Consider the following 16,587-nt stretch of genomic DNA (forward strand, 5'->3'; position numbering starts at 1 on the left):
GTAAAAAGCGGGTTTTTTTATTTTCGCTATCAACGTTTGATGCTTTTGTCACATACAAACAATGGACATGATAAGAAAAACATTTTTAGGACCATAATCACTTCACATGTTGCTTCTCCAGCAAATTTCAGCCCAGAAACTCCCATTCCATTCATTGTAATTTTGTTAATTGAAAGTGGAACAGAAAAAAAAAATGAATCTGACTGACATGGTTATCAGTTTATGGTTGCCATGGTAGCCAGCAATATCAAATATAGCTAAATGTATATCGAAATGTTTGCAATAAGATGTTAGGATAAGTCACTAAATCTGGTTGAAATTGGATAGAGGGCAAAGGAAAGGCAAATGAAAATCGGAACGGGCTCAGTGCCCCCCTCCCCTTAATGGGCTTTAAAGGGTTAAGCTTATGGGGAAGGGTATGAAACTTTAAGTTACGAGTACTTAATTATTAAAACAACATAAGAATTGAATATTTCCTTGTGAACAATAGCAATAGCGTAGCAACAGAAATGCTATTAAAATGATAAGAAAAAGAAGGAAGAAAAAAATAATGTACGTATTGCTGTCAATATGTATGTGAATACGTGTGTACTTAAACTCTGTCTCCCTAATATGTGATACATAAATATGAAATGTGATATTGGCACATTATGGAAACAGGTCTCCCAGAGATACTTGTTTTTCAAAGTGTCTCCCTAAGGTGGACTCTTGGGTTAGAAAACCTAACGGAGACAAAATTATCACTTTTAGAATAAATATCTGAAATGAATTTTCTTGGCTCCAATTTATATTTCGGATTAAAAAGAGATCTTCATTTCCAATGTTTTAACGTAATATGCAAAAATAGAAACTACGACAAAATCACTCTTTTCAGGGTTTACCATATTGTCGCTGTAAGGTATGTATTTCACGAACGTCTCCCTAAGGTTTCTTCCAGGAGTATATATATATATATATATATATATATATATTGTATATAATGTGTGTGTGTGTGTGTTCTAAGAAAATTGTTCAATTTCTGTCACCGAAGAATTCATAATCCAACTAGTGGCTTGAAATAGCGCATGAAATGTTTTCCCGACATCCCTCCATCTTATCTAATAATGAAAAAAAAAAATTAAGAAAGAAAAATAGAAAAAATGGCGACGAAAAATGTAGCGCGGTTGACGAAATCTATTCAAACAGTAATTTACTATAGTATATAGGGCCGATGCCAATAGCACTTTTAAACACGCTATCGATAATCACACACACACACACACACACACACACACACACACACACACACACACACACACACACATACTCAAGCTATTCAATATTGAAGCATTACACGTAGTATTTTGTTGTATTGTGTACAATTCCGTGAATGTTACGTCACGGTATCCTCATCTTTTTTTTTTCTTCTCCATTTTGTCTTCAACACAGCAATGTTAAGTTCGGTCACATGAAGCTATGTAGACCAAATAGTGTAGGCCTACATGCATTTCATTAATGAAGGGTCAATAGTAATCATGGATATATATTTGATGTGGGAACGCTTGAAAATCTGGCGTGGCCTTGGCCTTAATGATTTATGTATCCGAATTGACACCTGAACGTTCATTTCACAGCCTTGGTCACTAACTCGCTGCTGAGAAAGCAACCAATAATATTATCAAACTCAGATTTTACATACAGTATTCATGGTATAGCTTTGTATATCATACACAGCTGAGTTTAATAGAAATTCACCTGCATCGTACATGTTAATCATATTAGTTACAAGGGAACATGCGAGTTATGCCAAGATCAAGGAACGTTCCATTCCAACATCTTTTGTTAACTACACCGTACAGTGTTTTAGAAATGGTTGACAGATTGTGTCAGAAGAATATTTCTTTGTTTCTTTGTTTGGAAGTTTTTTGTGGGCAGAAAAATATTTTTCATTTTGCCACATGTCGAGGGCACCGTTAATCAAGTCAAGAGAACATCCATTTTGCATGTTGTTTCTTTAAAATGTTGCATCCGCCAAGGAGGTTATTGCTGGTGTTGGTATGTTTGCTTGTCCGTTTGCCCGTATGTCAGTTTGTAAATAACCCCAAAAGTTTTGAACGGATTGGGTAAAATTTTCAGGAAAAGTTGGGTATGACACATGGAACAGATTATAGATTGGAAGTGGCTGCCGTATCAGTGTCTGGAACCAGGATTTTTTTTTTTGAAATATCTTTGTTTTGTTTTGTTTTGTTTTGTAAGTTGTACGGACTATTCGTCATTGGTAGCCGCGGGTTCATCACGAACGCTATATAGATGGCGCGCTTGTCTTTGCGACCTCCATGACTGTCGCCTCCAGTATTTGCACAAAGTAGGTACACAAAGTACTAGTAGGCCTACTTGTTCGGCGGATCGGGCAGCGGAAGTGCATGTATGATCCTCAGTGATGGTGACCAAATCTAATAACGCAGATGATTATTATGAATGTATATAGGATTATGATATACAATATGGTGAGTATCACAAGATTGGTGGAGAATGAGCTGCTTGGCGAAGGTCTGCGTTTTCCGAGTGCTTTTCTAGTTCACTTCTATGCACTTTCGTGACACAGGCAGTCACATTCTATTTCAGGAGGCAAAGGGCCTGTTCGGTAATACCCACGGTGTTAGAAGAGACTGGAGATTGATGTAACTGAAGACCTACCTTTGAAACATGATGCTAACGAGAAGACGAAATCGTACAGGCCTGCATATCCGTTGGGAAAGGTCCATAACTTGTCCTCGCCAACGGAGGAAAGAAATTTTTTGCATGTTTTTTATCTCTTCGACCCAACTTCCTTCTCCCCTCACCAAACCCCTCCGATCCTCCCACCCTTCCTTCTGGCTCTCTCTCCCTATGGGCTCTCCCTCCCCCTCCCCCTCTCTCTCCCTCCCTCTCTTTCCCTTTTCTCTCCCACAGAGTTCACTAGTGAAACCCTCCGTTTCACTACATTATATTACATTTTGTTATAAGAGTGTATTATAGTGATGTACCAAACATCATTCTGCAAGTGATAGGCCCCTATTCAGCACGCAGAGTATGGGCATGTAGTTGATTGTGGGATGTGTGTTGTATGCAGGGTGAATGGCGACGATTAATTTGTATGTTTCAGAACGATCGAGTTGGGGGGGGGGGAGGGGTGGAAACACCGGAGGCAAAATAATAATATCCTCAGGAGAGAAAATAATACAGATAAACACAGGAAAATACATTCGTTGTCATACGCACGATTTCTTTCGGGGGAGGGGAGCCTTATTTGGCAATTTGAATTTAGTGTTGTGTTCAATATGGGGGAGGGGGTCATTGGGGTACGCAAGCGAGGGAGCGCAGCGACCGAGAGGGAGAGGGGGAGAGAGAGAGAGAGGGGGGGGGGGGATGTAGAGGTGTATCTCCGTTTACCTTGGCAGGAAGTCTTTTCTTTTTTGATGAAATTCAACGATCTGACTGCACACTGTTTGGTGGAATATTTGTAACAATTTCAATTAAATGAAAAGGCTTATTTTTGGTACAGGTCAACACAGATGCAACAAAAACTATCCGAAATTCTCAAATCTTACTCGATTAGTTTGGAACCCGAAATTTCAGTGATATCAATGAATAATTTCTCAAGTGGTTGGGCACATACAGAACCTATCCGCTGACGAGGACATGCTAAAACGTCACTTCTATTCTGCAAGAGCAGGGCCTTTTGCATAAAGTTGGGATCATAATATAAAACTGAATGTCACTGACAAGTTCTGATTGGCTAATACCTGACTTATGCTTTGTTTCCTAACTTATACTTTGAATTGCTTCTTTTTATGCGAAAGGATCTCAAACTTAGAGGAAGATTGTCATCTTTCCACAGATTATAATATATTTGATTGCACCAAAGAACTTAAAAACTACTTTTGCGTGCATTTTTTCTTTTGTGTATATACCCGCTTTTATATTCTATCGCAACTCATCTAAGTTTAGAAAAGAGATGCCTCATTTTCAATCTCTTCCGTCTTTTACAGGAGAAAAAAACGAATATTACTAAATACGTTATTGCTGTTAATGATAAGACTAGGCAAGACTTTCAAAAGTTTGTATTACTTTATCATATTATCATTATTATTATTTTTTTTATATTATTATTATTATTATTATTATTATTATCATTATTATTATTATTATTATTATTATTATTATTATCACCGTTCTTATATAGCGCGTAATACCTTTGGCAATGTCTCTATGCGCTATGATTATTTGTATAAGCTAGCACTGTGTTTTTGAGAGATATTTTATACATGTATACTAATACTTGCAACAGGTGGGCTCAGGTGCATGAAGGCTCTAACCTCGATTGCGCAATACCTTGTTCGGCGCCATCATTGTCACTTGTTCGATCGTAGACTAGGGTGAAAGGCGTTTCAATGATTAATCACTTTATACATAGCTGTTAAATCAAGTGATATACCAAAAATTAGACCCAAATCATCCTTGGTATGTTTTTATGACCAAAATAACATATTTTTAAATGCAAAAATATTCAGGGTTTTAATTCTAATTATCAGTTCTTTCATATGAATGCTTTTCCACAACTGACGCAACATCTGTGGTTATGCATCGATTTGATAACAAAAATTACACAATCATTACACACACGCTGCGCGCACATACACAGCTAGCATCGAAGGGATCTTGTTTTGAATGAAATTCCACTATGCAAGCATGTACGTACGAGTAGTATTAGTAACACACACACGTACCACCACCGCTTTGCGCCAGCTACTGTAGCTAGCTATGTAGGTGACAGTAAAAATAGGAGTATTCTACCGCTGAAGACACTCGGCCATACTCATTTTCTTGACGTAAGTATTTCAAGAAGACACTTGAAACCTTACTTACTAGACAGCATTGGTGACGGCGAGGATTTTGACCAGCAAAAGACCGAGAACCTGAGCTGGAAAGAATTTTGTCTGGTGAGACTTTGCTTTGTTTTTGACCAAGACTTTGCACAAGTGTTAGCGTATGCATGACATACGGCTCTACCACAGCACACATGCACACAGACTACCGAGTGAATGCGGCATTATGTCGCTCTGTGAGTCTTAGCTCTTCCTCTCGAGCTCTCGACCAACTGTAATTTACTCAACTGCCTTTCAACGTTACCATTCTTGGCTGGGAATGTCAGCTGTCTGTTATGCGTTTGATGTTCAATGCCGTTGCATACATTGTCAAATTGGCCATTTTAGGGCCCTGGGGTGGTATTCTGTAAGGATCCTAGGACAGCTCTCGCTCCTAAATACGCGATTGGTATTCTGTAACACCGCGCGTAGGAGGAGAAATAGGATAGTGACGTCAGGGATCCTTATTTCTCTCCCAGCTTAGGATAGGGGTGTAACTTGATATGTTAATTAGATATAATTAGATGTTAATGAGATCTTAAGATAAGTGGTATTCTGTAAGCACAAGTAGGATCAAGTTTAGGAGCAAAAATAAGGATAGCCTCTAGGCAATCTTTCTCTGGCGCTTTATGCCGGGCTATTGCGTATATAGGCCATACTGCCGACCTACTGTCTCTTATTTTGTATGTTCATACATGAACGAGAAAATAAATACATGAATCGTATAACAGAGTTATCTGTTCCTCTCATAATGAGGATTCTAAAACTGCAGTCTATAATGTTCGAAACAATTGTATTCTTTATCTAGCTGGTATGTGTTTATTCGTTTATTGTTCGCCATTTTCAATTCAATTCACACTTCATTAATTCGGCACAAAATAAATCAAAAGTATATTATGTGCACAATAACAACAAAAGCTATTATTATGATTATTAATATGGTAACAATGATAATCATTATTAATATCATTATTATCATTTTCATTATCATTATTACTATCATTATCATTATTATTATTATTGTCATTATTGTTGTTATCATTATCATTATGCTCAGCGTAGGCCCGAACGTCATGCGGACGCAGTGTAAGTAGCCTACCTTCGCCGCCCACATTATGTAACCCTCGAAGACGTTGCTATGAAGATCTAAACCAAAGAAAAAGAAACGTACGCAGTGCGCTTCTAGGTTGCGTGTAGAATATGAAAAGTACTAGTAACGCAACGATCCATACGCACACTTTATTGTTAAGACGTACGTATAGTGTGTGACGCAACCCGGTGACCTAACAGTCTATGTGCATGGGTTAACTTTTTTTTTTTTCAAAATGTAGTGAACTTACGTGTTTATACAAGGATATCATGGAGCTACAGTATAGTAGCTCCGTGTTTATATCTTTGTTTAATCTATCAGTAATCTCCTTTATTTATTATGTTATCATTGCCAAGCATGTAAGTCTATACTACCATAAAGATAGGGGAGAGCTAGCGGGGTGAATTAAATGGGACAAGAAAATTGTGATTTGATGAATTTTCTCGAATAACTTTCTGATATTTAGAATGGGGCACACATGTTAAATCGGACCCAAAGACTTTTGATGCTAGCCACAACGGGTTGCTACGCTATATTCCTGTAAGTGTCGTATTTGTGTTGTCTTTGGTTTTTTTTTTTCCTGGGAGAAATGCAACATTGGTTTGGTTTAAGTGGGACAAACAGTAACTATAAGCAAGACATTATTATTACAAGCATATCGATCATAAAATAATGTGAGCGCATGTGTGTGTGTATGTGTGTGTATGTGTGCATCTATTATTATCATTATTTTTATATTTAAGAAAATCTTATATATTTTATAATAACTTTGAATTAAGGGCGAAGTTTGGTATGCAGTGATGATTTACCAGTTTACCCCAACATCCTCCAAAAGTTCAAAATTTGAGCTAATTTCTGCAAAAACAAATTAATGGAACTCGTAAGGTCTACATTTATTATGGTGGGCTAAGTGCGTGCTAAAGCTTTGATGATCGAAATTCTATTCTTAACTGTAAAATTAGACTGACAATTACATTTTTAACTCCTCGCACAGTAGAGCTGCGTGAAGCGCACTCTTGAGCGATGTAGATCTTGGGCGCGCATTGCGTAAAATTAGCCAGATGATTGGCTTATAGATACTGCGTCGGGCGTGTCCTGTCTTTCCTCATTGCGAAATATTCATTATTCATAAATGACTGTCCTAGGATAGGCTTAGGACAGGCTTACAGAATACCGATTTTGCCTGTCCTAAGGGTATCCTATTTTCTGTCCTACGCGCGCTCCTAGGATCGAAATAAGGATCGCGCTTACAGAATACCACCCCGGGAGTGGGTGTACCCTGCTCTGGAATTGTACGAAGCTGCACAGTCAAGGCCGGTACCGGGTAAAACTTTCACACAGCCCCAGTCGCTGTATAAATGCGCACCTGTAACTGTTAGCGTCTGGTCGGGCTAAGTCAAGGCAAGAAATATGCAGATGTGTTGTCTGTGTGTGTACATGTATTGTAAATTTAGTCAATATCGTGTGTTCAGGATTTTAACCACTGCAGAAGCAGAGACTCCAACCCAAAGTACCTTCTGATCTGGAGATTCTCCCGCCAGAAACCCCTAGCAAACGGGAGACTCAAAGTTGATGTGTGGGAAGCGCGAAATTCCGAGGGCTCTAGATGCTCTCTGGTACTATCTAAGGCTTATTTTTTCAACATACCATAGACATAATGTAAGAAATCCTTTCCAACGGGAGACAAAGAGCCAGGGCGGGAGAAATTAAATCTCAAACGGGAGAACGGGAGATTTTGCAAAAATGGGTTTTCGGCGGGAGATCTCCCGTCGAAAACGGGAGAGTTGGAGTCTCTGCAGAAGTGATGTAGGCTTTGTATAAATGAGCCATTTCCAAAAGCTTCCGCTTTCTTTATAAAATAGATCTACAAACTGTATTTCTGTGTAAAACCATCAAAGATTTTTGTTTCTTATTGCTGTGGCTTTAATTACGTATTTAGAAAATCGTAGAGGAGAGTGCTGAAATTGTATTTGTAATGGCAGTTTTTAGTATTTTGTGAATCCATAATTTTCAGCTATTCCTTGGCTATGCTCTTTTCCTCTTATTTCTGAACTCCTAAAACAGGGAATATGGACTAACTCCTTATCCCCAAGTATGGAAAGGAAAAGTGATACAGGTAAGTGACATTCAGTGATAGGCACATGTTTTATGGTCGCATAATGACAATTAGATATGATTTGCCACATTGTTCAGTTTCAGGGGATAATTATTATTATTAATAGATGCTGGGCACATCCAAAAACAAAATAAAAACACAATTTTCAAGTGTTCAGTTATAAATACATGTGTACCTACGGGGTACACATGTGCATCAACAACTTAAATCATGTATGTTTAAATGAATTTAGAAAGTCGTAGAGGAGAGTGCCAAAATTGTATTTGTAATGTGCATCAACAGGCAGGTGTGCATCAACAGGCAGGTCGTGATGCACAAGATGATCCACAACAATGTAGATCTCCCTATTACGGATTACTTGGAATTTAAGAAACGAGACCCCTCTGTGTCTACAAGAAGATCTCACCCGCTCTCCCTTGAAGTTCCTTTTACTAGTTTTAGCAAGACCAACTACTTCAAACAGTCTTTTTTCCCCAAATCTGCCAAAGATTGGAACTCCCTTCCCCACTCATTAATTTCCATCAAGTATTCAATTATATTTGGGCAATTCCATGAAAAATGTTACCTGAGGGTGGAAAAATGAAACTCAAGAAACAACTTTGTTTTACCCTGGAAAGTATTCAGGAAGGGTCATATCAAACTGATATGATGAAAAAATTTGGTACAATATGGAAAAAATATAATTTTTTAGGTATTGAAATCGTGTGTTTTTTCTAAGACATTGCAGAAAAATTCAGTATAATTTGCATGTAATTCTTCTGAAGTAGAAATTTTCCCTATAAAATGACTTTCAGGCAACCATTTTTATGCTATGATAAAGCTAATGACTCATTTTTACATCATCCTCCTTGATATCAAAAGAAAATAATTCTTTCTTAAAAGATGAGCATTTCAATTTTTTGAATTTCCACCTCTTTCAAAGTGTAATGTCCGTAACGTTTTAGATGTAAAAGTTCTTGTAACACACTGTGTTTTGGTCTAATTTTGTTCTAAATTCAAATGCAAAGCTAAAATGTGATATCACACAACATATCCACACAGTTTTTCGGGAACCTGCATAATTCCTTTTAAAAAGCGTTACGGACATTACATAACTAATGCGTTACGGACATTACACATTTGTGGCAAAAGTATTAGCTACATATGATTATTAGGAATAGCTTGGATTCTACCCTACAATATTGATATACTGTCACAATGAATGCCCTAGCCCTTGCGTGAAAATTGATTAGGGACTTTACTCAGCAACAAGTGCAGTGTTTCAACAAGGTTTTGACTAATCTTCTGCATTCCTCTACAATCTTATTTCTTGTGTCTACTTATTTCTCCCATGAAATATGTGTACGTGGATGCAAGCTATCTTACAGCAACAGCATATCAAGTTGAGTAATTATACTATGATGGCAAGAATGTATATTAAAACATTGTTAAAGAAGAGAAACAGTCAAAAACATCTCTGGACAAGGCCTTTTACACAATGTATGGTCAGTTGTGGTCTGACTTGTCTGTTAAGGAAATACAGTCCAACCTCAAGTTCCAACCATATCGTGAACAGTAGCCATCTGGATAAAATGATATTGCTGGATAAGGGAGATATTATGCTCATGCATGACACTTGTAAGCAAATTGTGTAGGATATTATTAATTGACTATTCAATATTATAGTTTACATGAAAATTTCATGTTTTATTATTCAATAATGTGGAAATCAAATGGAATGTGAATGAAATACACTTCCTCATTATTCCTTCTAGCAACAGTATTTTGGTTGTTAGAAATATAATGTTTTACCATAGCGATTAACATTTATGTCCTAAATCACAATTACCTTGTAAAGAATAAAAAAGTGATACGTACTTTTAGTCATATTTTGCACCGAATTATCCAAAAATAAATTATGTGCCAGTCCATATCTGGATAATAGAGCAATCCAGAAAAGTGATTGCTGGATAACTGAGGTTGAACTTTATGTAATGAGGATAGTCCATCGATTATGAAATTTCTGAAAAGACAAGGATTCATGAATATTTCTTTGAGTGTAGTGAAGGAGAGCCATTTTTAGAACAGGATGGAATCATTAGTATTAGACCCTCTCCAACAATTGGTCAAGAACACCTTTCTTGCTTCCAAGGTGATTGATTTGGAAGCAGAATAAACAATATTCTCCAAAACAGACTTTCCTGACCCTGGAAAAGACTGTTGTACTTCAACAAACTGTTGGGGGAAAAAGAAAGTAAAACTAAACATTCATTGTGTAAAAATACATACTAAGCATTTGTTGAACCATTATTTTATTTGATTTTGATTATGGGCAAGTCCAAGATAAGGTCCCCTCAGAAGGCAAAATTTCATCTTTGCTCAATATTGACATGTTTGGTATCATTTTGAAGCTTATGAGTTGAAGTTTTGATTTCCATGGAGGAAAAAATTATATTATGTAAATTTATGCAAATTTCACGGGCTTCATTTGCATAAATGTGAAACACAGCGTTACGTATGGGACATTTATAAAAATTCATATTAATTCAAAGGAAAGCAAATGATATTTGATTAATATGTGGACATAAGAAGTTCATCAAATAGTTTAACTTGGTATGAAAATTTAGGGATTATGCAAATGATTATGCAAATTAGCTCGTGTCCTATCATGAGATGTCCCATACGTAACAAATTGAGGTCATTTTTTTAGGTTTTTTCTGAAATTGCTAAGGTTATATTAATGCCCTTTTGGAAACTTCTAATTTATCGTTTAGAGAAATTAAATACCATAGAAAAAAGAAAAAACAGTAAAAGAAATATTTTTTATTAGGCATTGAAATAATGTTACGTATGGGACAAATGCGTTACGTATGGGACATCCTCATACATATTGCATGTGAATGCATGTAGCTAGCTGGGAAGGTCTCTCAGCACACAAATGGTCAATCATCCTGAAGAAAGCATCCCAACATTGTAGCTACTTTTTGAGTTATAGACACTTTAAACAATACATGTACTTGACTGAACAATTTCCAGAAAGGGGGAGGGGAAAATGGCAAAATACACAATGAAAAATCAGCATTAAAGGGATGGTATAGTTTTTTGTAGAAATGGGGATTCAGTTTTCAACATTTAATGAGATGATTGGAAACCAATTATATGAATTACTAAAGAGCATACAATCCGAAGACTAGAGGAATTCAAAGTTTATGTGATGGAGATCCAATTTGAAATGGTTGTGATATATATTTAAAAAAAATGTAATGATATAAATATATAATGATTTTTTTTTTATTGCAAGTGATACACAAATTGTCCTTATTCAGTTTTCAATAGTAGCCACGACAAAATTCATGGGTATACATACTGAGGTGTGACTCGAATCAATGACCTGACTGCTAGACAGACATCATATCTACTTGATCACTGGGGTTCCACGCAGCAGGTATTGCTTATTTATAAAAAGTAATATTTCTTGTGTCAAGTTGTTTTTTATTGAAAATAAAAGCCAAACTGCCCTTCATCAATGGAAGTAAACACTTTAAACTATTCAATTTTTCAGTAGTAACTATCCTGATAAAAATAGGGCATGCATACTCAGGTTGGTCATAAAAATATAGAATATGATTAAATATGATTATGATGGTAAATATTTGAGGAATATTGTTCCCTTGTCAATCTGGCTCAGTATTTGAGTAATTTCAACTGATTCCATTTCAGTAATTATGCAAAAATTTGTTTATGGCTATTTTCCAAAATCATTTTGCAAAATACCCATAAACATGGTTCTCCACACACTAAACGAATGGGGGACAAAGGGCATGCATACTCAGGTTGGTCATAAAAATATAAAAATAAGATTGAATATGATTATGATGGTGAATATTTGGGGAATACTGTTTCCTTGACAATCTGGATCAGTATTTGAGTAGTTTCAACTGATTTTACTTCAATAATTATGCAAAATACCCATAAACATGGTTCTTCACACACTAAATGAATGGGGGACAAACTGTCCCATACGTAACTGTCCCATACGTAACACGTCATGTCTGTCTTTAATTAGAGCCTGTAATTATAGCTTTTTACCTAATGACATGAAACTTACCTGTGATAATCTTGAGTGTTGTGACTTTCATCACAGTGAGTTACAAGTTGTAGAATGAAATACTTTCAGAGAGTTTTGAGGGTGAAAAAAATGTTCAAAAAAACAAAATTTTTCTGGTCCCATACGTAACGGCACATATTTTCTCTTCTAGAATATAATTGTCAAGGTCATTTTTCTCAATTTTTTACATGATTATACTTCTCCTAGATATCAATCACCATGATAAAGTTCAATATGATCAAAGGCCATTAACACTATTTTTCAGGTCATAAAAGTCTCTGAATGTCCCATACGTAACGTGCGCGTTATCTTGGACTTGCCCTCATGCATTAGTTTTGATTAAAATAAAAGTTGTTTATTCGTGCAGAGTTATGCTCAGTGATGGCTATGTAGATGTGAATAAAAAGTGTAATGTCCGTAACATTTCTTTAAAATTACATTTTGAGTAATTAAAAGTTTGAATATCATAATAGAAAGTCAAAAGGCTGATCTATATGTTATTTATAGATCATAACTTTATTGCAGGCATTAAGTAAGTTGATTAAATTCCAATATGATAGAAAAGTCAACAAATTGTTAAAGTAGGGGTCCATACTGACCAAATAGTCCTCAAATTGGCAACTCCTGAAATAAAAAATCTCCTGAAAGGGCTATAGTAGCATTGTCCAATGTGTATTGATTACCATCCAAGTGAAAAGGATAAAAAATATTAATACTTGCATGTGACTCCTGCCACTTAATGAAAGTGGACAAATCTGTAATGTCCGTAACGCTTAGAATGTAATGTCCGTAACACCACAATTATGGCTATAGGAGGTACATGTGCCATCTGTTTCACTAAATTTGATTTTATTTTCTTTAAACATTTCTTTACCTTTCAATTTATTCCTACATTGGTCTAATTATGTGCTTAAACTCACAGACTTTTCAATGGTTGTATAGGCATGCAAAAAATCATGTCCAAAAAATGTAATGTCCGTAACGGCCAACATTTTATGCAGTAAGTGCCATATGATGTGGTGAAATGGATTGAAATTTTCACTGTTTATGATTTAGCCTCATATGTGAGTGATTCCATTGTATGAGTTCAGAATGAAAATATTTTGTTATCTTAATGACCTTTTAAAGTTGCAAATTTTGTCTGAAATGTAATGTCCGTAACGCTGGAACTGCCCATTTAAATAAAAGCTAAAGAGCACACAGCTTGATTAGATAACGTTCCCTCACAGACCGCTATCAACGTTGAGTGATGTTCCGGATGGAGCTTTTCAACCGTGATACCGTGAAACCGTGAAACCGGTATGTTTGGTGATACATGTATGTTGAGAAATGGACATGCACATTCTTTTTTTAAGTGACATACACCAATGTAAACCCACACTATATCATGAACAAATGTAGAACTGAATTGTTCCATGTACTGTTTATGTGCTTGATTAGCTGTGTGTTTGTTTTCTGTACAAGATCTCTGAGAATAGCACTTTGAATATGTTGGCATTCATACAACAATGAGTAGCACTGTGCTGATCTTGTGTATTTCTCATATCTTAGGAGTTAGGCACAGTAGGCTACGATGTGACACAGCAACAAGCTTTACCGACACAGACCAAGAGAGAGAGTGGGATCAACCTCGAGGTAGGCAAGACCGTGACAGGAGACAACGTTCTAAGTCACCTAGGCACCCAAAACATTCCCGCCACCTCGACCATCATTCACGGAGAAGCGAGAGTCCAGGAGATGGTGACGGGTACCACCACCACCACCACCGAGAAGGCAGTGCAGGACAGCGATCTCAGCGGAGGCATGTTCAAGTGTTGCAAAGGACAGGACACTCGTCGAGTCTTCCAGGTCGTAGACCCCTCAGTGAGCTCAACTCTGGTTTCAGGGGGTCATCTCCGGATGTTATTGAGCTGGATGATGGAGACGGAGAGTCAGTGAGCAGTCGGGAGGCTCACGGAGCCTCGGCTGGCCAGGGCTCAAGTCCTCCAACGACATTTGAAGATGAACGGCACGTGAGCCCAGTGGAGTCAGAGAAATTATGCTCTAAGGCAGGAGGTGATGGACTAAAGCCAAAGGTTGCCTGCGATGCCGGTGGAACCCCATTGCTCACTGCAAGTAGTCTTCCCCAGTTAGCTGGCCTTGCTGGCCTGCAGCCATCAGCTGTTCTCGATGCCAGCATCTCCTCCAGCATACAAATCTTACAGTATTTCCAGCAGCAGCAACAGCTCCTAGCAGCCATAGGACTGACTGGCCTGGGACAGCCAGGGTTCTTTCCCGGTCACCCACTTTCCACCCCATACGCAATGCCCTGTGCCAACGCTCTCCATGCACCATTGCATCCGTGCTCCTGCATGACTTGCCAGTCAGCCCTTTTGTCTCAGGACTGTGCCCGATACTTGCCCCAGTATGCCCACACAGGACAATTGCCGCTCCCTGTGGCTCCCATGCCAATGCCACCTTCTCAGAGTGTGATGCCCCCTGCCAATCAGGATGTCCAGGCCCTTCTCCAGCTTCTACGCCAGAATGACGGTCACGACTCGCCAGCGTCAGACTGCCAGGAGTGCGCATGTAACGCCGACTGCGAAGAAGCGGCATGTACAGCACCACCCTGTGAGCAACCCGCACCGGCCACACCGCAGAGGACCACAGCCCTGCCACCAATGCAGCAACCCGTACATCTCAAGACCCACCAAGGATTGCCTGGTAGCCCCCAACAGTCTGTGAGAGGTTTACAAGGACCCACTCCTGCTGCCATGACACCCTTAAGACAGGCCCTGACCAGCACCCTGTGCAGCAGCCCCCTGCACTCCCTCATGACACAGCTGAATGAGAGTGGGCTCTCAGCTGTGAGTGCCATACAGTTCCAAAGCCCCGACAGGCATAACTCCTCAAGAGGTAAATATGCAACAAATTCAGTGAAAATCTCAGCTATGCTGTTTTGACTGGTGATTTGCTACTGGTTCAGCAAATTGATTTGAAACATAAGCCAAAGGATTATTGAGCTATTGCAAGGTCATTTCTATAGTTGCCAGCTGTCATGCATTGTTTTCAACTCAATACTGAAAGCAAATGTACCAAGTGTGTTCATATTAATATTCTGTACTTGTTAATATCTCTGTATTGAAAGTGAGTGAATGGTTTCTGGCTGAGAACATTTTCTGATTCAGCTCAGAATACAGCTAATATAGCTGTTTGTATTTATTAGTAACATTGAGAGGTCCTTTCATTTCGAAACTCTTTGATTTTTTTTTTAATGACCTCATGTACAACTTGTTACAGATTGACAGTGGATTCTGTAGTGTAAATGCTCTGTATCAAATTGTAATGTCTCTGTCTATACATAGACGACCGCAACTCAGAGAATCCACCAATCGGAGTGTTTTGGGATATAGAGAACTGTGCTGTCCCCAGAGGGAAGTCCGCCCTGGCTGTTGTCCAGCGTATCAGGGACCGATTCTTTGCCGGGCACAGAGAGGCGGAGTTCATGTGCGTCTGTGACATTAACAAAGAGAGCAGTACCATTATACAGGAACTCAACGATGCACAGGTAGGCGTAAGGAAGGGTAGACTTGTTGGAAAGTAATATATTTATCTGTTACTTTCAGCTTTTTCCGAGATGTACCTACAGTGTAGGCCTACATTGTAGAAACCTTGTGGCAAACCTTGCACAAGATTGAACTTATTGCAGTCTGCAGAGCTCTGTAATTCTGCAGGCTCCCTGAAAAATTGAACTGTCTGTATGTCATGAAAAGAGATAAAGAAGCTCTCGATTTTGGAACTACTTGTGCCTATTGAGGTGTGGCCAACTCACAAGTACAAGTATCTTCAAGATGACGTTGTCGAACCTCTCTGATTATATGTGAATGCAGACACCTCCACCCTGAGTATAATGAAGTTGCAGTTATTTGTATTAGTGGTTGGTCACAGAGAGTGGTAAATTTGAAATATTCTGCCATTTGTGCACTACAAAAATTGGGCAAATTTGAATTGTATGGTTTCATGTATTTTTATTTCCCATCACATTAACGAATGTATCTGTATGTTTTATGCTCCCATCATTTTATGTACAGTATCAAGAGGTGAATTTGCTTGGTACAGGGGAAACTCGGTATAACGAACACTGCTATAACGAGATATCGGTTATAACGAGGAAATTTTCTCGGTCCCAAATTTCCTTCCACACAAGTCTATGTAAAATGCTACTCTTATAGCGAGATCGGCTATAACGAAATAACTGCTATAACGAGATAAATTTTGTGACTTCCAAACAAAGAAAAACATTGTAAATCAAACCTGCTATAGCGAGGTAAAGCAAAATGCCTTCGGTAAAGCTTTACTTCGCCTGTGCTATCATCTTCCGAGATAGTAAAGCTTGATGCGCCAAAAACTGTCTTGTACACACATAATC

General features: G+C 38.0%; 1 protein-coding gene across 1 annotated transcript in view; it reads left to right on the forward strand.

Moving 5' to 3' along the window:
* Positions 1-4,827: 4,827 nt before the first annotated feature.
* LOC139738076 (meiosis regulator and mRNA stability factor 1-like) overlaps positions 4,828-16,587 on the forward strand; it is a 38,799-nt gene continuing 27,039 nt past the window's right edge. The window contains exons 1-4 of the mRNA XM_071648738.1: positions 4,828-4,961; positions 8,041-8,092; positions 13,731-15,082; positions 15,541-15,726. Of these exons, the coding sequence (XP_071504839.1) occupies positions 8,071-8,092; positions 13,731-15,082; positions 15,541-15,726 (1,560 nt within the window). The 5' untranslated portion in view covers positions 4,828-4,961; positions 8,041-8,070. The remainder of the gene's footprint in view (positions 4,962-8,040; positions 8,093-13,730; positions 15,083-15,540; positions 15,727-16,587) is intronic.

Source organism: Diadema antillarum, unplaced genomic scaffold, assembly GCF_040938485.1.
Source record: "Diadema antillarum isolate AM-2024a unplaced genomic scaffold, OU_Dant_1.0 seq00000720_RagTag, whole genome shotgun sequence".
Lineage (NCBI taxonomy): Eukaryota > Metazoa > Echinodermata > Echinoidea > Diadematoida > Diadematidae > Diadema > Diadema antillarum.